Source organism: Hyperoodon ampullatus (genome assembly GCF_949752795.1).
Source record: "Hyperoodon ampullatus genome assembly, chromosome: 10".
Taxonomy (NCBI): Eukaryota; Metazoa; Chordata; class Mammalia; order Artiodactyla; family Ziphiidae; genus Hyperoodon; species Hyperoodon ampullatus.
This window is the reverse complement of record NC_136923.1, coordinates 48,685,019-48,706,375: the sequence shown is the minus strand read 5'-3', so window position 1 is coordinate 48,706,375 and position 21,357 is coordinate 48,685,019. Positions and strand designations below refer to the sequence as shown.

At 44.6% G+C, this 21,357-nt stretch overlaps 1 protein-coding gene across 1 annotated transcript in view; it reads left to right on the top strand.

Annotated features, from left to right (window-relative positions):
• Window positions 1–12,569, top strand: part of XYLB (xylulokinase) — a gene marked incomplete at its 3' end in the record, with an annotated part of 42,946 nt that extends 30,377 nt beyond the window's left edge. Inside the window, exons 16-19 of the mRNA XM_079712135.1 lie at window positions 2,937–2,995; window positions 4,483–4,570; window positions 7,046–7,140; window positions 12,492–12,569. Coding sequence (XP_079568261.1) covers window positions 2,937–2,995; window positions 4,483–4,570; window positions 7,046–7,140; window positions 12,492–12,569 — 320 coding nt within the window. The remainder of the gene's footprint in view (window positions 1–2,936; window positions 2,996–4,482; window positions 4,571–7,045; window positions 7,141–12,491) is intronic.
• Window positions 12,570–21,357: the final 8,788 nt, after the last annotated feature.

Genomic DNA, 21,357 nt, shown 5'->3' with positions numbered 1-21,357 from the left:
ACGTCATCGTTCCCAGCCTCTGAAGCGATTCTTGTGCAAAACAGCATAAGGTTACTTATCCTCTTAGCAAGCTTAAGGGCCGAATCAAACCTGTCCTGCCAGCTCTGCTGGGTTCCTCTCAAACAAGATCACATGAATGAATGCGCTTGAACCTAAAAGGGCAAAAGGGCTGCACGAACTGTAGGCATCATGCTCCCAGTGGCTGCATGGCTTGTGGCATCGTGGGATCTTTTTTTAAAAAAATAAATTTATTTATTTATTTTTGGCTGCGTTGGGTCTTCGTTGCTGCGCGCGGGCTTTCTCTATTTGTGGTGAGTGGGGGCTACTCTTCGTTGCAGTGCACAGGTTTCTCATTGCGGTGGCTTCTTGTTGCAGAGCACGGGCTCTAGGTGCACCGTCTTCAGTAGTTGTGGCACGCGGGCTCAGTAGTTGTGGCTCATGGGCTCTAGAGAGCAGGCTCAGTAGTTGTGGCTCACGGGCTTAGTTGCTCCACGGCTTGTGGGATCTTCCCGGACCAGGGCTCGAACCCGTGTCCCCTGCATTGGCAGGAGGATTCTTAACCACTCTGCCACCAGGGAAGTCTGAGATCATGGGATCTTAGTTCCCCGACCAGGGATTGAACCCCAGGTCCTGTCAGTGAAAGCACAGAGTCCTAACCACTGGACCACGAGGGAATTCCCTAGAGTTTCATTCCTGAACTGTCATAATCTCGTTTTAATAACATCTAAGAAGAATAAAAAGACATTTGAAGTAACACTGATGATCATGATAATAATAGCTGCCAACATTTATTGAGCACCTACTGTGTGCCCAGCCTGGTTCCTGAGCACATTATGTTTATTAACAACAGTGTCTCTGGGGTGGGTACCAGTATTACTCCTGCTTCACAAAGTAGGAGACCAAGACTCAGAGTGTTACATCACCTCAGAGCTTCTGAACCAAGCCAGTCTGGTTCCAGACTCTGGGTTCTGAACCACAGGGTTACCTCTGCTTTCTTTAAGGAATGATCACTTTCTTGATGTTTGGGCACCGTGAGACATATGCACCCAGCTGGGCGGGGCTAAAGCCATCGTCCCTTTTCAGCTTATATTTCGATGTATATTTCATTTTGTTTAGGTTAACTTATAAGAGCAGAAAAACCTTATAATAGCAAGTTTGGAAAATGAAGGAAAGAAAACTACCTATAATCCCATCCCCTCTCCCCAGCCACTCCTGCCATCTAGGACCGTTTTCTTCCAGTCTCCATTATGAGTTTATTTTTTATAAAGCCAGAGTCCTATTCCCTTGGTACCTACAAAGAGGACATATAAACCTAAAAGTGTGTCAAAGTCTTCATGGTGCTTTACATCATGCCCAGCTGACTTTTCTTGCAGTCGTGAATGGAGCATGTTTTGATTTTCCAACATGGAATCACACTGGAACATCTTCCCATGTCCTGGATTGTCTCCTTAGCCGCTGACATTCCTTCCCCTTTTCCCAGCCCAGGTACACTCTCTTTTTTAAAATTATTTATTTATTTATTTATTTATTTATTTTTGGCTGCGTTGGGTCTTTGTTGCTGCGTGCAGGCTTTCTCTAGTTGCGGCGAGTGGGGGCTGCTCTTCATTGCGGTGCACGGGCTTCTCATTGCGGTGGCTTCTCTTGTTGCAGAGCACGGGCTCTAGGCACGTGGGCTTCAGTAGTTGTGGTTCACAGGCATTAGCGTGCAGGCTTAGTAGTTGTGGCCCACGGGCTTAGTTGCTCCGCAGCATGTGGGATCTTCCTGGACCAGGGCTCGAACCCGTGTCCCCTGCATTGGCAGGTGGATTCTTAAACACTGCACCACCAGGGAAGTCCCCGGGTACTCTCTTAATGGCTGAGGGTGAAGATGGGAGAGGCTGAGAAGTGGCAGCAGAGCCTTATAACATTTATTTGTTTTTAAATACCTGCATAATAAATGAATGCCTCTTCATTGTAAAAGAGTCCCGTGACACAGGAATATAGGGATCTAAGCACTATGAGATCACAGAGCTCTCTGTTTTTCTGCCCTGCCCCCAGCTTCTTCATCACCACTTACACGGTCCATGGGGGAGAGGTGGGGGTGAGGAGGACTAGCTCTGCCTTTGGGACGCCTCTCCCACAATGACACCACCTAATGCTTGGCCGGTTTTTCTGTCCTGGCTAAGTTCATGTGCCTCTGGAGGATCACTGTGCCATCTGTCTTGTACTGCAGGTACAGCAAGTTAGCGCTTAAGGGCTCATCTCATTCTAGGATTTAATTTATTTATACTTCTTTGCATTTACAACTTTTTTTTTTTGGCCACGTGGCATGCGGGATCCCCAGTTGACCAGGGATCGAACATGTGCTCCCTATAGTGGAAGCGCGGAGTCTTAACCACTGGACCGCCGGAAGTCCCTGCATTTACAACTTTTTGATAGCGTTAAATAAAAATATGTTTTTGTTTGTTTATTCAGCATTCTCTCCTTGTCACAGCACAGGGGATGTTCTTTCTTGACCATCTACATTTTAACCCGAAGTGGAACTATATGTCTTTTACTAGACTGTGGTTTATTATTTTTTACTGTGAAAAATATGCATACAGTAGAATATATGCTTCATACAGCTAATTGTGAAACATATTAATAAATCAAACACCTGTTCACAGAGCACTCTGGTTAAGAAATAGAACATTGCCAGAACCTTAGAACCGTCCTGTGTACCCTCTTCAGTTGCATCCCCAAGAGGTGGATGAGGAAGCAGCCTCACAAGCAGGTTTCATGTTGGACATGCGTGGACAGAACCAGCTTTAGATCTCCCCCGCAGTCCTGTGTGATAAGCAAGAGGCATTGGCCTGACACTAGCTCTTTGTGGTAGAAGAACTCTGGAAAACAGCCTTTTCTGCCTTGGGGGAATTGTCACAGCCGTTTTTTGTTTTTTGTTTTCTTTTTCCTTACAGTGCCTAAGACAAAGATTTTGGCCACTGGAGGAGCATCTCACAACAGAGACATCTTGCAGGTAAGTGCCGGTAGCAAGCCCTGAGCTAGGGCCTCTTCCACGTCTAATACTTCTAAGAGCCAGACACTCAGCAGTAACACTGCCTCTGTTCCCACTCCTGCAGGGATGGGGAGCTTACAGCTCATTCTTTCCCAGGAAGCCAGCTCTTTACAGCACACATGGCAGGCAGATTCTATCTTACGCTCAAGTGAAAACCACTGCCCTGTACAACTCCACTCTCTGATACCAGCACTGGCCTCTGGAGTCACACAGAAAGTGCCTGTCCTTCATGGCAAACCTTCTGACATCTAATGCCAATGTTCTTATCTTCCTCAAGGTTTCCCCCTTCCAATTTAAACATCTCTGATTTTCCCAGCCATTCCTCTTATAATACAGTTGCCAGGATTTGTCACTGTCTTTCTGGTCCTTCATTATGCTAGACATATATGACCCAAAGTAGAATCAACCTGCAGATATCTGACAATCAAGCTGTTAGCCCCAAATCATGGGGCTGTTACTGTCTTATTGGGACTGAGAATTTTGGGGTATAGCCCGAGGCTGCCTTAGCTGTTGGAGTAACTGAATCAACTGTTGACTTGTACAATCGTATACCTGTCTTAGGTAAGATTCTCTAGAAGCAGAGCCTGCAATGGAAATTATTCTACGAGTGATTTGTTGGGAGAGTGCTCCCAGGAGAAAGGGAGCGAGGGATCCAGGTAGGGCAGGGGAAGGAGGATAGGCAAGGATGTGGTTTTGGTTGGAGTCAGCTTCAGCTCCATCCCGTGGGGAGATATGGTCCATGAACTATGCCGCAGACTTGCTTCCACCCTGGGGTAAGAGGGCCAACTGGCTGTCGTGGGAAGAGATACGAATAACCTCCTGTGAGAGGCAGCCTCTGTTCAGTAAAGAGCAATTCTTCTGAGGAGGGGCGGCTGTGAGCCATTAGCAGCCAACACTCACAGCATCTGGGTGAGGGTGCACACCGGTCCAGCAAGGGGATCCAGATGGGGCATCAACAATACCTCTGGTTAACTAAAACCCCCACGTCTTTTCCATGTGAGCCCCCCTTAGTACACATCCTCTATTCTAAATTTATGCAATTTATTTTGGGGACCTACATGGAAGACTTTATCTTTATTCCTATAAGACATGCATTTGTTAGTTTGGGTTTGTTTGGCCTTGTTAATATTAGTCTGAGACCTAGCCATCTCCACCTTGATGGTTTGTTGCTAAGCATACTAAATCTTCCTCCTCATCTTTGATAAAGTGGTTAAACAATGCAGGGACAACCCAGAGAGCTGTGGCCCTTCACTAGAGACTTCTCCCAGGCCACCCTGACCCTATTATCACCAGGGCGGCATGGCCAAGTGTACTTCCTTTAAGGCAGTAGAGGTGGAATGGAAGGTATCAGAAGACATATTAGAAAAGAGAGCCCAGAAAATGCATGTCTGTGTGCATGCTCCCTCTGAGGAATGACTCACCACAGTAAGAACTTCTGTCCTTCCCAGGTGCTGGCAGATGTGTTTGGCACCCCAGTGTATGTCATAGACACAGCCAACTCAGCCTGTGTGGGCTCTGCTTACCGAGCTTTCCATGGTAGGTCAATGGATGGCGCCAGATGCCTCTGGAAGCGGTTGGGGCACTGGCTGGGCTGAGGACAGTGGAAAGGGGAGATTGGGATGTTCCCAGTCTTTAGGGACATGGGAGGCTTGGGGTCTTTAGATTCACTTTCCTCCCCTCCCAGCAGGGGGGAACCAACCCAAAACCCTGTTCCTTTGTGCTTTACTTAAACTGGGAAAGAGAGGCAGGGTCCTAACTAAATGAGGCCTGGTCAGAGTCAGACTCAGCCCAGGGACATTGGTTGAGGGCACTTGGGCATGGGTCTGGACAGCTGGTGGGCAGGAAGGGGTAGATAAAGTCCAGAGCCGTCTTTTCAACAAGAGCAGAAGTTGAGACAAAGGCGGAGGCTTCAGAGCCAAGCAGTCCAGGACCCTGGACAGCTCCTTGGGGGTAGTGGGGAACCAAGGCTCTGATGGAGGCCTCCCTGAAACTGCGGGAGCAGCACAGGCCCACGAGGGTGTTCTTCCACCCATGTGGTCGACTTGCCCTGTCCTCTGCCTGCTCAGGCCACTCCTCTGGCCACCCATGTAACTCAAGGGCTTTGTCCTTTCCCTCTAGCGGTTGCATTCTTCACACATTTATCCTTAACTTTTTAACACACCTATTTAAACTTGTATGTTTTCTTTCAACATTGAGAATTAATCAGGGACCATAGCCTTCTCTTAATAATTAAACTCCTACTCTTTCATTCCCCTCCCTCTCCACTCTATCCACCTTGCCCTACCTTGTGCCACCGCTTGTATCAAGATCATTGGGCAATTTCTTTCTTTCTTTCTTTCTTTTTTTCTTACGGCTTGCAGGATCTCAGTTCTCCGACCAGGGATTGAACCCAGGCCACAGCAGTGAAAGCATAGAGTCCTAACCACTAGGCCACCAGGGAACGGGAAGTTTATTTCTAGGCTGTTATGTTTTTAATCAAACTTTACAACATGTTGGCTTTTATTTGCACTTACGTATGAGTTTGTCTTTTTTTTTTTTTTTTTTGACTCTCTGCTGTTTCTTTTTCCTTCATTTCTATGCTAGTTTTGTTGGAATATACAGCCAGAATACATAATTAAGAGGAAATTCAGTAGGTGATAATTTTCTGAGGGCTTGCATGTCCAGCAAGGGCTTGGTTTCACCCGCCCAAAGAACGCTACCTTGGCTGGACAAAGGACTCTAAAATATTTTCCTCGGGACTTTGAAAACACCATTCCATAAGCTTCCAGCCTTCAGCGTTGCCCATGAGGAGTCTGGGGTTTACTTTATACTCCTCCTTTTGCCGAAGCAGAAAAGGAACTACCGTTTGGGGCCTCCGCTGCTGTGCTGTGCTGTGTTTCTTTCTTATTTTTCCTTTTCCATGCCTATTTAGTTGTCAGACATTACCTGGAGGTACTGCCCTGCTCTGCCCTCCAAAACTAAAACCTGAGCTAGGTCCTAGCACACCAGTTCCCACTTTATGTGGACATCCATTCTCTCCAGCTGGGTCCAGGGATGAAAGCCAGTCATGCAAAGCCAGTCTGTGAGTGAGTAGTGGGGGACAGGAGTCTTTCAAGTAGTCTCTCTGGTGGCTACCCCACCCCCCCTGTGTCCCCTCATCCACACAGCTCTGGGCTGGGATATTCCAGCATTCTTCAGAGAGAAAACTGGGCCTCACATCTTCAGTGGGCCCTCCTCCCCTCTGGGTGGTCTTGAGTTTCCCTTCAGTCTGATACTTCTCCTTTAATTGCCTGGAAATCCCTTACTGTTTCCTGCCCACCTATGACAACCTTCTCTCTTTTCCAGCCCTGCCACTCTTTGGCTTGGTGGGCATTTATTGAGTGCCTCCTGTATGTGGGCAGTGTGCCAGGCACCAGGGCTCCAGTGGAGACCCAGTCCTGGCCTCTGAGAGCTTCCTGCTCGAGAAGGCACGGACCTTAAACAAATCTGTGGCAGAAGTAGTGAGATGTGCCCTGAGGAAAGCGGATGGTGCTGAGGGCTGGAAGAGATGTTCCTAGCGGCAGCTTTTCTGAGAAGAGAGAAGAACATTCCACACAATGAAAAGGCTCTGAGCAGAAGGAATTGAGAGCAGTTGGGGTGGCTGGAATGCAGTGAGCGTTGCGGAGAGTGGAGCCGCGTGAGGGAGGAGAGGCGGGCGGACCCTCCCCTCTGTCAGGGGTCAGAGGTTAGCTGCCTCCCGACATATGCTTCAGACAAAGAAGGCCCTGCTGAGAAGAGGCCTGCACTTGAAACTTTTCTTCTCTTTCTCTCTTTTTTTCAAAGATGGTTTTATGGAGGCCCAATTTATATAACATAAAAATCACCCATACTTAAGCGTACAGTTCAGTGATTTTTAGTTAACTTTACTGAGTTGTACAACCATCACCATAATCCAGTTTTAGAACATTTTATCACTCCAGAGATAAAATGCTATTTCTGGGTAACGCCTTCATTTGCAACATGCAGTGACGTGAAATGAGCTTTCCCTTCTAGGCCTTGCAGCTGGAACAGATGTGCCCTTTTCAGAGGTTGTGAAGTTAGCCCCAAATCCCAGATTAGCTGCTGCCCCAACCCCGGGAGCGTCTCAGGTAAGAGACCATCAGAGTTCATTCGTGGCATTTGCGTCGTGAAAATCAACTACGTTCTTTTTTCCAAAAGGTAAGTTTTTCTTTATCACCTACATGATAGCTGATGTGCTCAACTAAAGGGGAAATCTACTTTTTTTTTTTAATTGTCAAGGAAACAGAGCAAAAGAAGACAGGTTGTCTCTGAGATTCAGAGATACGGCTGATCTTATAGCCCCAGGGATCAGATGGCTCACTGGGCATATCTTCCTTGCTCAGATGCCTTGGGGTGCGCCCTTCTAATTCACAGGGTTACAGAGGCCACTGAAAGACTCTGTCACTTAAGCATAAGACGTGCTGGGTTTCTACCATTCAGATCTGAAATCTGGATCCAAGACAACTGTGTGGTCGCTCAGTCAGAGGGAAGGCAGACCCCACTTGTTACAGGTTGGGTTCCCTGGAAAGCAGACCCTGAGTTGTTGATTAGGATGCAGGAGATTTATTAGGGGGCACTCTTGGGATCTGCATCTGTTGAAGGAAAAAGGAAGAGGCAGGGCTGGGCAGAGGCAGGAAGTGAGCGATCTCAGTGGAGCCCTCAGTCAATCCTATAGGAAGTTCTGAAGCTGGGATGACTCTTTCGAGTTTTACCCAGTTGTGATGAGGGGGACGGGCCTTTATACCCCACGTCAATCAGTTATTGCATGCAGGCCACCCCAGGATGGGGTAAGGCAGCTCTCTATAGCCAGAGCAATCCACAAAGGAGGCTGTCAGCTGAGGGCTGAGAGAATAAGTTCTCTGTTCCTGCAGGGCAATCCGGGTGGTATGCCATAGCATCCATTTCACCACCCTTCCTGTTTGCAGAAGGTTCTTGCAGTCCAGGAGCAGGGGGTGACACAGACAGAGGGCTTTATTACTCACAGTACAGCAGGCAGCATAAGCTTCATGTTTGCATCAGTTCTTCTTGGCCCTGAAGTGCCATCGGGCGGTGTGGAGTGGACCCAGGTGGATACTGTGCACACACTGTGTCTGTGTCACAAATGAGGGACCCTGCTCATTATAAAGGAGCTGCGAGCAAACCTGTCCAAAGGAGACATCTTTATCATCCTGGTCAGCAAACAAATTTTCCCTCTCCCTATCTTCCAAGGCTGTTTGCTATACAGACACCCTTAAAAAGATAGTCTGGAACAAAAGCTGTCACAAGACATATAGAAACACCCTGGAGAATTGTCTTGCAGCTTATCTTGGAAGCAGAAGCTCATGCTATCCAGGTGACTAGATAACCCACACACATGGGTCTGCCCAGGCTTCTATTACTTTCTGTTGTGTGCCCTTCTGTTTAAGAGGGAGTTCAATGAAGTAGAAAGATCCTACCTTGAGATAAAGGGCCTTTGGGTTCTCATTCTTATTGTGCCTCTCCCTCTCCGTGTGACCTTCACATGACCTAGAGTTGCACTCCTCATCTCTGAACCTCTGGTTCTTCATCTGGGAAGTGGGGACATCTGTCTGGTCTACTTTTAACCTGCTAATTGTGAGGGTTAAGGAGAATCCTTGCCTATCATGGCTTTATTTATTTATTTATTTTTTTGGCCATGCCTCGCGGCATGCGGGATCTTAATTAGCTCCCCAGCCAGGGATTGAACCTGCGACCCCTGCAGTGGAAGCTCGAAGTTTTAACCACGGGACAACCAGGGAAGTCCCTATCATGGGTTTACTATACAACAGGAAGTCTGACGGTGTTGCCGTGTTGGTTCAGTGGTTCAACAGTGTCAGGGCTACCGGTGAGGTTTTCCGAAGTTCTCCAGATCAGCAGTGGACAGTGAGAACATCATGAGAGCCACATATGTCATTTAAATTTTCTAGTAGTCTCATTTTGAAAAAAAAAGTAAAATAAGTAGCTAATTTTAATGTATTTAATTTAACCCAATATGTCCAAAATATTGTCATTTCAACATGTAATCAATAAGAAAAGTTGCTAATGTGATAGTTTACTTTTTTTTTTGTTTTGGCTGAGATTTGAAATCTGGTGTGCATTTCCTACTGATAGCACCCGTCACATTTCAAGCGCTCAGGACCGCATGTGGCTTGTGGCTACGTATTGGATAGTGCTGTACTAGGTATGCTCCACATGGCCACAGGATGTATGCAGCTTCTCCTAACATCACGTTCCCCCTCAACTGTATTCATAGGCAGAAATCAGAGTGTGGCATTAGGCAAGGAGTCTCTCCTCACACACTCCTGCTTTTCAGGGAGAAACATACTGGTCTGTTTCCCTCAACTCCCCCAGGAGACTACCACTTGGTTATACTGTCAACCTTGGTTGTAAGAAAGGCTGAAGTGGAGTCTGGCTCTTTCATCCTCTCTAGAAGGAGGCCAGCAAGGAAGAAGGTAGTGAGGGTAAGCTTTAGGGCAACAAACAGCTGTAGCTGCCTCATTACAGGAGGGAGATACTCAGTGTGTGTGTACCGCCACTCTCCCTGGCTTGCCCATGACCAAAGTCACTAATAGCTCATGGAACTCTTTACCATTAAACCCAAGTGTAACCTCGGAATCCTTCTCAACACCAGGTGGCAAGAAGGGACAGTCTGTGATTGTTGGCATAAGTGACCTATTTGAGGACTGGATTGTAAATACCTTGAGAGCAGGACAACATCCTGTTTGCTTTCTGTGGCACCTGTGTGCTCAAGTGGAAACTCAAAACAGTAAGAGTGTTTTCCCTGTAGGCTCTACTGAATGTTACAATTTCCTCCTTGGAGAGAATGTCACAGCCCTCTTAGGTCTGAGTTCACAGGCAGAGCTGCTCCAACTGCACCAAGGGTAGGCCCTAGTTGCATAATCAGTTACTAAAGGCCTTGACTTTGGAGCCAATTAAACCAAATTAAGAAGGAATGGGATTGGCATGACCTCCTGGTGGTATATGTGAGTCCCAAGGAAATCTGGGTCCCTTGGCCAGCCTTGTGTTGCTTGTCTGTAAGACCACATGTGCTGACCTAAAGTGCAAGGCTTACAGAGCTACAGATGAAAACAGCTTTAAACAAAAAGAATGAAGAGGAAGAATGTGGGATTGTGTTTCTTTCTGGTCCTTTTTCCCTTGTTGGTTTTTTGGTTTTGGTTTTGGTTTTGGTTTTGGTTTTATTTTATTACATAGCACACTGTATATATAATTTTATAGCCTGCTTTAAAAATTCTACATTACAGTGTAAGTATTTATATTCTTTTCTTTTTCACAGTGTACAATTTATTATATTATTTGTGTTTACATTGTCATAAATATTCATGTTTGACATCTTTACATGTTATATTATTACCATTTTTTTAAAACATTTCTTTACTACAAACTTTTACTATGCTAAGAATTTATATTCTTAAAGGTATAAATACTTTTTTTTTTTTTGGTTTGCACATAGTCATTTATTTAACAGCTATTTATTAAGTTCTTACTGTGTGCCTAGCACTATGCTAAGCTCTAGGAATCCAAACACACCATCTCTTGTGTGTTTGGGATATAATGGGAGATAATGGCACATAAAAAAATAAATTCCTAATTGCTACAGACTGTTTGGACTTCTCCAAAATTCATTTTTTTAAATTAATTTTTATTGGAGTATGTTTGCTTTACAATGTTGTGTTAGCCTCCACTGGGTTTTTTAAAAATTAATTTAAAAAATTCATGAATTGAAATCTTTACCCCCAAAGTGATGGTATTAGGAGGTGGGAATTTATGAATGTGATTAGGTCATGAGGCTGGAGCACTCAGGATGGGATTAGTGTCATTACAAAAGAGACCCCAGAGGGATCTCTGGCCCTTTCCCCCATGTGAGGACACAACAAGAAGATGACTGTCTAGGAATCAGGCTCTCACCAGACAGAATCTACTGGCATCTTGATCTTGGACTTCCCAGCCTCCAAAAGTGTGATAAACAAGTTTCTGTTGTTTATAAGCTACTCAATCTATGGTATTTTTGTTATAGCACCCAGAATGGACTGACACTAATCATCATGCAATTTGCAGAGGTGCACAGGGACATACATGTTATTATTATTTATTTTATTTAATTTTTTTTTTGCGGTACACGGGCCTCTCACTGCTGCAGCCTCTCCCGCTGCGAAGCACAGGCTCCGGACGCGCAGGCCCAGCGGCCACGGCCCACGGGCCCAGCCGCTCCGCGGCACACGGGATCCTCCCGGACCAGGGCACGAACCCGCGTCCCCCGCACCGGCAGGCGGACTCCCAACCACTGCACCACCAGGGAAGCCCCATGTTATTTTTAATGACTGCATAATATTCTATCTGGCTAATGAACCATATTTTCTCGAGCATTTTCCATGTCTTAGAGCAGTTGCTTCTAGTTTTTCAATTATTATAATTAACCCTATGTGGGTAAAGGGTTAACAAAACCTTTGCCTATTCTGCATGAGAATTTGACTTTTGGTTAATGTTCTAGCTCTGCTTCCTTTGAGACTCAATAAAAGTGGAATGTCAACAGTGTTACCAGGCAACATTGCTATGTCAAAATGGCCTTGAGTTAGGAAACTGCATCTGGAATGGGAAAACATAAATACCTAAGGGGAAGTCATACTTAGGGCTCCCTGAGTGCAGTGACTTCTCACGGGCATGGCTCTTGTCTATGGAGTTGTTAACAAGGGATACTCCTGTGGGGCGTGAGGTTTCAAAGCCAGGGTGGTTCTTGCACCTGTAAGATGTGGATTTCATCTCCTTGCACCTGAGCTGTAACCTGGGGGGCAAGGAGGGAAGAAGGAAGGGAGGCAGAGATACCCTTTCCTGGACACCTGTGCAAACTGTTCATGGTCTCCTGCAGCCACTGTGCCAACACGCGTGTTTCTCCAGTGTATCCTTTTGAGGGCCAAGGTGTGGCCCATGGTAGTCTTATGAGTCTGAACGTTTAGTGGTGTCTAAGAGGACCTTTGGTGGGCCTAGCACCCTACACTTAGGATTACTTCCTTAGGAGAGCTTTGCAGAAGTAGAATAACTAGGTCAAAAGCAATGGGCACTTTCAAGCCCCTTAATACAAATATAAAGTTGAATTGATTTACAAAAGGGTTGCACCACCAACTTCTACCAACTGTGCAATGAAACAGCCATTTCCAGGTACCTTCATCAGAATTTTTAAAAATTTTGTAGATTTGATGACAAAAACTGGTTTCTTGTCATAATTTGCATTTTTTAAAGATCTTAAACTATAGGTTTGAGAACTACTAGCATTTCCTCTTTTGTGAATTGACACTTTCTTTTTTCTGCCCGCAAAAAATTTAAATTGCAAGTACATGGGATGTAGAATTTTTTAAATTGCAAGTTGCAAAGAGATGTAAGAGCACCTTCCCTTTGCCATCCTAAACTGCTCTTTCCACCCCTCCAGGTCTATGACGCCCTCCTCCAGCGGTATGCCATGCTTGAGCAGAGAATCCTGACCCAGACCCGGGGGCCTCCGGAGTGAATTCCACAGGCCCAGTCTCACTCATTCCACTTGGAGACGTGGCGTTGGACAGCAGGGAACCTCTTCCCTGTTCTAAGCAGCTCTGCCTGCCCACCTGACTCCTTGCGGTGCTCCAGCCTGCCCAGGACCACCTTAAAGCCCACCTTAGCACATGCTCCTGAACACAGCTTGTGTCCCTGTGCCCTTGTGCCCAGGGCAGGAAAGCATCTCTCTTCCTCTCTTTTATCCCAGGAGGCAAGATAACACTGAGCCTGGGATATGTCCAATAAAAATTGTGACTTCTCCCCTTTCGGGACCTAAATCAGCAGAATGGGAGAGACAAAGCAAAATAAATAGATTCTTTCCTCTTTATTCACTAGTTTTCAGGATGATGAGTTGATTGCCAAGCATCCTCTAACAGCAACTAGATTTTTAGTATCAATAGGATACATTTAACATACTTTATATGTCTTAATCCATTGCAGTAATTATTTTTCTCCTTGTCTTCTTTCTGATAGCTATACTCTCCAACTTTTCTCCTACTTTCCTGATCTATCATTCATTCTTTCTTCTTTACTGTTACTTCTGCTCTGTCTACTCCTTAATGATTGCTGGGCCCCAAATCTCTGTTCTCATTCCTCTCTCCCTCCAGTTTTGTCCTCTCTTGTTGGATGATTTCATCTAGCCTTGGGCTTCAACTGCTACTTATATACTAATAACACCCAGCTCTATGTTTCCAGCCAGAACTCTCCTTGGAGTCAGCCAGCATTCTCACAGGGGTACTTCAGACTCCACTTATCCTTTTTTTTTTTTTTTTAATTTTGAGTCATTTTTTAAAATTTTTATTTATTTTAATTTATTTATTTTTGGCTGCTTCGGGTCTTTGTTGCCACGCTTGAGCTTTCTCTAGTTGTGGAGAGTGGGGGCTGCTCTTTGTTGTGGTGAGTGGGCTTCTCATTGCGGTGGCTTCTCTTCTTGTGGAGCACGGGCTCTAGGCACGCGGGCTTCAGTAGTTGTGGCACATGGGCTCAGGAGTTGTGGCTCACGGGCTCTAGAGCGCAAGCTCAGTAGTTGTTGTGCACGGGCTTAGTTGCTCTGTGGCATGTGGGATTTTCCCGGACCAGGGCTCAAACCCGTGTCCCCTGCATTGGCAGGCAGATTCTTAACCACTGTGCCACCAGGGAAGCCCCAGACTCCGCTTATCTTCCCTTGCCCCTCCCCAAACCTCCTCCTCCAGAGTTCCTGTTTCAGTGAATTGGCACCACCAACCATTCATTCATTCATTTATTCAGGAACCCAAACCCAGAACTCAGATATCTGCTTTCCCACATCAAATCAGTCACCAAGTGGTTTTTGTTATTCCTTTGGTAACTCTTAAAGCAGTTCCTTTCTCTCCATCCCTCCCTGTTTTACTTCATTCCTTGCTCAAATTATTGCAGAAGCCTCCATAGAAAGTCTGCCTCCTGCAAAATCCTCCAGATTTTTCTTCTGCTGCAGGCCCACACCTATATTGGGACTTCAGTTAAACCAAACTACTTGTGATCTCACCCAGAGTAGAAAAATGCTGCAACAGCTTTGAGACCTAGTGTATCAGAGCAGAGACAGAGACTACCCTAGTGGGAAGTCAAGGGAAGGGGTTTAGAAAATAAGTAGGACCAGAGATATCACTTGTGAGAAAGATGAAGTCATCTTGAAAGGGAGTGGTGTCCCTTTCGGGCTTAAAAAGGGAAATAAGAAGTTGAAGATAACAGCCTATCAACAGCAGGTCAAAGATTCAGAAGAGGAACTTCCATGGTGGTCCAGTGGTTAAAAATCCGCCTTCCAATGCAGGGGATGTGGGTTTGATCCCTGGTCAGGGAACTAAGATCCCACATGCCACGGGGCAACTAAGCCCGTGCGCCACAACTACTGAGCCTGTGCACTCTAGAGCCCTTGCACCATAACTACTGAGCCTGCATACTCTAGAGCCCGCACGCCACAACTAGGGAGAAGCCCACGTGCCACAATGAAGGATCCTACAGGCTGCGACTAAGACCCGATACCACCAAAAAAAAAAAAAAAAGATTCAGAAGAAAACAGACAACTCTCCCCACCACCACCACCTAGACATTACTTATTAAAGAAATTACATTATTGGCCAACAGTAAAAGGTCTCTTTTCTATCAAGAAACAGAAAGCCACTCAATCCATTCCCCATTTTACCCCTGCCCCCATAGAGTTGCCCATTATTACAAGGACGTCAACATAAATAGAAAAAGGAACTCACTATTTATACAAATACGGAAGAAAACAAAGTGAGAATCATAACTTTTCAAGCTAATGAAATACACCAAATAAAAAGGAACAAAGAGGGTAAACTATAACAACCCTCCAACATGAACTTTAAAATAAAAAACAATGGTGGATGTGAAAGAATACCACAGATCAGAAATTCAGAAACTCAGAGTAAAAATGAAAAAGCAACAGCGTATATGGAAAGAGAACTGACCAAACTTGGGAAAGAATTTGAACAAAAAGGTAAAATCACCCTAGATAATGAAGACTACATTACAACATACCCAAATGAAAATAGGAACGACTGCAAGTACCATAAAGCATATAGAAGATAGGAATTTAAAAAGCTAAGACAGCAAAAACAATATAAAGGAAGAGCTGGAAAGGCCCAGAAAGAAAATGATAGACAAAGAAGACAGGCAAAGAAAAACTAACACAGTTAAAGTTGGAGCTCTTGAAGCAAAAATATAAGACAATGGAGCAGAGTTAATATTTAAAACTAACCCAAGAGAAATTCCTGAAAACAAAAGACCTGAATCCATATCTTTTTTTAAAGTATGTTTATTTATTTATTTATTTGGCTGCGTTTGGTCTTAGTTGCGGCATGTTCTGACTAGGGATAGAACTTGGGCCCCCTGCATTGGGAGCGTGGAGTCTTAGCCACTGGACCACCAGGGAAGTTCCTGAATCTATATCTTGAAAGGGCCTATCTTGTTACTTGGAAAATTGACCCAGAATGATCAACTGAGACACATCCTAGCAAACTATTACACTTTGAAGGTGAGGGGGAATATTCTCTAGGCCAAAAGGCCTAGTCTCTTACACAGGAAAGATGAGGTTGGCAACAAACTTTTCAAAAAGCAAGTAGCAATGGAGCAACATTTTCAAGAAACTCAAAGAAAAAATATGAACCAATTGTTTTGTGTCCAGCTAAGCTGCCCTTTAAGTATCAAGGATGTTTAAAAAGAGCTCAGGAAATATTGTACTCATAACCCCCTTAGGATTCTACTAAAACAAGCTTCATCCAGCTAGGAGATAATTGGGGAAACTTCAGCAAAAGGACTCATAGTGAGCCTTGAATAGTTTTAGATCTAAGACCAACATGAAAGTGGGGATAAGGGTGGAAGAAGAGTATCAAATGGCATGTGCTTTGACACAGTAGAAGTAACATAACTAAATAAATCAAAAAGAAGGAAAAAGACAGTACAAAGAGCTCTGTTGCAAAGGCAATATGTGCAAGTCAAAGAATACCATTTCAAGTTGACAAACCAAATATCAACGCTTAAATAAGGAAAAAGGGAGTAAATGTAGCATCATATACAGAGTGACTGTAATAAGGACGAGCATACGAGTCGTATTAGTAAATGAAAACTCATCATTTAAAAAAAAGTTCAGCTTGGCTTACAAACTAACATCTTACCGTCTATTATTTACAAGAGACACACCTAAAATAAGTGATCCAGAAAGGCTAAAAAGTAAAGGGGTGAACAAAAATATACCAGGCAAATACAAATTATAAAAAGCAAAGCTTACAATTTCAATATCTGACAAGGTAGAATTCGGGAAAAAGACAAGACAAAGAAGGACACTGTAATGCTAAAAGCCACGATTCACAGTGAAGATATACGAGTTATGAATGTTACAGTCTCAATGATTTGGCTTGTCAGCTTTAAATGAAATTCTTTGATTCCCACCTGTAGATTCCAACAGAATCTATATGTCTTCTGAAGAGATTACTTTGCACCTTATAATAAGGAGTAATAAATAAATAATAGAGAATATACCTATTATTCTCACTCACCAAAAAAATGAACATTTGCTATATACCACAGAGAAAACTTCTATAATTTCCACAAAACAGAAATAATACCATCTTCTTTAATCATAATAGAATAGAATGAGAAATTAATAAAATATTTTTTAAAGTCCCATCCATACTTTCTATGAAAGTACTAGGGCAAAGGGAAACTATAAACCAAAATTACAGAGTGTCTAAAAAAATGATTGAGCGGGCTTCCCTGGTGGCACAGTGGTTGAGAGTCCGCCTGCCGATGCAGGGGACACGGGTTTGTGCCCCGGTCCGGGAAGATTCCACATGCCGCGGAGTGGCTGGGCCCGTGAGCCATGACCACTGAGCCTGCGTGTCCGGAGCCTGTGCTCCGCAACGGGAGAGGCCACAACAGTGAGAGGCCCGCGTACCGCAAAAAAAAAAAAAAAAAAAACAAATTCCCTGGCGGTCCAGTGGTTAGGACTCAGTGCTTTCACTGCCAGGACCTGGGTTCGATCCCTAGTCAGGGAAGTAAGATCCTGCAAGCCGCGTGGTGCAGCCAAAAAAAAAAAAAAAGACATAATGAAATCTCTGGGATATAATTAAAGCAGTGATAGGTGAAGTATAGCTTTAAAATGCAGTAACATTGATACAAATAAAAGTGTAAGAGTTAAATGAATTAAAAATACAACTCAAAAAGCAGTAATAATAATAAACTAGTGAACAAAAAAGAAGTAATGAAGATGAGATCACGCATTAGGAAAAAAATGACAATTCCACCTAATTAATCTTTTTTTAGAAAGACACTAGTTATTTTCTCTCTAGAAAGTCCATTTCTGAGATATATTCTCTCTTCATTACGTTCACTTTTCCCAGAAATCTTTCAGCATATTTATAATAGCTTTAAAAAAATCCTTGACTGATAATGACATCATCTATGTCATTTCTGTTTCTATTGACTGATTTTTCTCCTGATGGGTCATATTTTCCTGTCTCCTCTCATATCTAGTAATTAAAAATTTTTTTAATTAAATTTTTTTATTATACAGTGCCAGATTTGTTAAATTCCTTTAAAAAGTGTTGGCCTGTTGTCTGGTAGGTATTTAGGTTACTTATAGATCAGCTTGATCATTTCAAGGCTTGGTAGTGTGGGCTTACAGTAGCCTTGATTCTAGGGCTAGTTTAGCTCCACTGCCATGGAGTAACCCTCTGAGTCTTTACTCTCAGTGTCCTGGGTGTTCAGTGAGGACTTTCCACTTTGGCTGGTTAGAACTAAAAACTATCCTGTGCCAGTCTTGGAGCTATTCAGCTTGCTTGCTTGCTTCCCTCACCTCATGGAGTTTTCATTCTATGTATGTGAAACCTAGAATTCAGCAAAAGTCCCAAGGAGACTCCTCTGCAAGACCTCCAGCTTTCTCTCTGCAGCTCCCTCCACTCTGGACTCTGCCCTTCAGTTTGCTGCAGCCTTCCCCATCTCCCGAGTTCCAACCTCTCTCTCTGTCCCCAACTCGACAAGGTTGCCAGGCTCTGCTTGGGATGCACTTCCTGCATTGTGGACTGGAATTTGTCTCCAGGCAGAAAGCAGGGGCATTCATAAGCCTCACTTTGACTGTCTTTCCCCCCCCGCCCCCCAGGGATTAGAGGATTGTACAAGGTCCAGAAATAAATAGTTGCCTCCTATATTTTGTCCAGTTTTCTTGTTACGGCTCCAAAGGGCAAATACCATTCCAGCTACTACATGATGGCTGGAAGTAAAACATCTTATCCAGCTTGATTTTGGTTCCACTTCCAGAAGTTTCTCCTCCTTGGAGGAGCCTGACCTAAAAGGGAGGCTTGGCTGGTCAGTTTTAAGAGTTCACAGGGACAGACTGTTCTAGCTCTTTCTATTCTTACCAGAGTCCCTTTGCATTCACTTGCTGTTGCATTGGAGAAAAACCCTCCTAGTTTCACCTACTGTTCTAAAGTTATTGAGCCATGCTTTCCAATGAATATCTCTTAGCTATTTTGGGATTCTGTTTTTCCCAGGTACCTCTTCCACCCTGTTCCTCAGCTTCCCCTTGTACAGATGCTAGTCCATGAATCTTTTATTGCTGTTGATAGTTTGTAGTTGTCTCCATTTGCTTGTATTTTGGTGTTTTGGGGGAAACCTTGTCACCTAGTTTTATTGTAAATGTACATGGATTTTCTGGGTTTTTTTTTTTCTTCTATGTAGTTGCTCTGTGAGAATTTTGGAAGATTCAAAAGCTATGCAGCCACCAACCTAGCCCCCCATCTTCTCGGAATCTGGTAGAAGTTTTAAGAGCTTGGATGTAATTTACCAGGTTCTCCTTCCCCTATCTCTGCAGTAAAGAAGCACGTATCAAAATGTTGCCTCCATTAGCCTGTGCCCCTAAGTTATTATAATGAGTACAGCTTGCTTGGTGACCCCCAGTGGACACGCAGTATGAGTGAGAAATAAATTTTGTTGTTTTGAGCCACTGGGGTTTGGGGATTTTCCATTAGCACAGCATAACCTAATCTGTTTTGAGAGTTATAGACAGTTACCTTTCCATCCAAGACAATTAATTTAGTTGACCTCAAGGTAGCCACCATTAAGTTAAGAGAGAGGGTGGGAAGAAGAACTATGGGGGCAAGGAAGAAAAGAAAACAGTTTGAAATGTCTGGGAAATAACTTTTGATGTTGACGGCACATGGGACAGATTGGAAATAAATGGATACGTTTTGGGGGAATTGTATTGCCAAAAAAGCCATGCACCCATCCTATTAATGGTACCCCCTAAAATTGTTTAATGCATTGCTGTACCTAAATTACCCACTAATATATACTAATGTATATCGCCCTGTATTTCTCATAATTACCCACTGTGGCATATCTCTAACCAAGGGCCTTTCAGGAGCTGAGAGAGGCTGGGGCCAATTCTGTGTATTTAAGTGAAGAGGTCTCCAAATAAAATGACAAAAATTGTGGTTACTTTAAGAGTTTATCAGACTTCCCTGGTGGCACAATGGTTAAGAATCCACTTGCCAATGCAGGGGACACGGGTTCAATCGCTGGTCGAGGAGGATCCCACATGCTGCAGAGCAACTAAGCTCGTGCGCCACAATTACTGAGCCTGCGCTCCAGAGTCCGCGAGCCACAACTACTGAGCCTGCATGCTGCAACTACTGAAGCCCGTGCGCCCAGAGCCCGTGCTCTGCAACAAGAGACGCCACCGCAATGAGAAGCCCGTGCACCACATTGCAGAGTAGCCCCCGCTCGTAGCAACTAGAGAAAGCCCATGCACAGCAACAAAGACCCAACGTAACCAAAAATAAATTTAAAAAAACAAACAAAAAAACCCCAACACATCCAGCATCAAGCCAGTTCTCTTCCATATATACTATCACCGCCCAGCATCTCACATGTGGACCACTGCAACAGCAGTGAACTGAAAGCGATCGTGACTTGTCACCTGCTTTCATTCTCACCTGGCTAAAATACATCTTCTACATAGCAACTGAAATGATCTTTTAAAAGGGAACTCACGGGCTTCCCTGGTGGCGCAGTGGTTGAGAGTCCGCCTGCCAATGCAGGGGACACGGGTTCGTGCCCCGACCCGGCAAAATCCCACATGCCGCGGAGCGGCTGGGCCCGTGAGCCATGGCCGCTGAGCCTGCGCGTCCGGAGCCTGTGCTCCGCAACGAGAGAGGCCACAACAGTGAGAGGCCCGCGTACCGCAAAAAAAAAGGAACTCCCTTCACATTTCGCCCCTTCTTCAAATCCTCCTGTGGCTTCCTGAAGCCCATGGGTGTGTTTTTTAAAACCAACTTGCTGATGGACTGAATATGGGAGGGATCAAAAATGACACAAATTTTCAATTTGAGCAATTGGCTGGTTATGCCATTGATTCAGACAGGGACAACTGGAGGAGTAGCTTTATGGGGTAAACGAGGAACTCTGCTTTAGCTAGGGCAATTTCGAGATACCTGATAGGCTGCCCAATAGAGATGTCAAGTAGGGAGTTGGTTATACAAATTTGGAGTTCCCAGAGATGTCAGGGTGGGAGACACAGATGTGTTGGCAAGTTGGACCACCCTGAGCCTTTATTGTGATACCCGACTTGATGTGAAGTAGAAGAGAAGAACCAGCCAATTTAATTGTTGGCACACGGATTATAGTCGCTACCTTCCAGTAGGAAGGAAGCAGTGACTTATCTTCCCTAGAAAAGACATAGTTGCTTTCCTTGCCATCATGCGTCTGTCAGTATAGCCTCCTATAGTCTTACCAGTGACTCCAAAGTGTGGTCCTTGAGGTGTTCCTGGTGCTGTGGAAACTGGGGGTGGTGGACCCTCGTTTCAACTTCAATCAAGGCAATAAACATTCTGCAAGGTGGAGTTTTACATAAGATTTCGTTTGAATAAGATTCCTGCTATTTAAAATAATGCAAAGCATGGAAGGAATCTAGCCTCCTCACATTTCCCCCCTTATTTATTTAGCCTCCTCACTTTTTTTAAAAAATACTTTTTTATTTAGCTGTGCTGGGTCTTAGTTGTGGCATGTGGAATCTTTAGTTGTGGCGTGCGGGATCTTTTTAGTTGCGGCATGTGAACTCTTAGTTACGGCATATGGGCTCTAGTTCGGTGGCCAGGGATTGAACCTGGGCCCCCTGCATTGGGAGCGCGGCATCTTAGCCACTGGACCACCAGGGACGTCCCCTCCTCACTTTCTGTAGAAGGAAACTGAGGCTCAGAAGTGAAACAACTCAGACTTCCAGGCACCACCTCCTG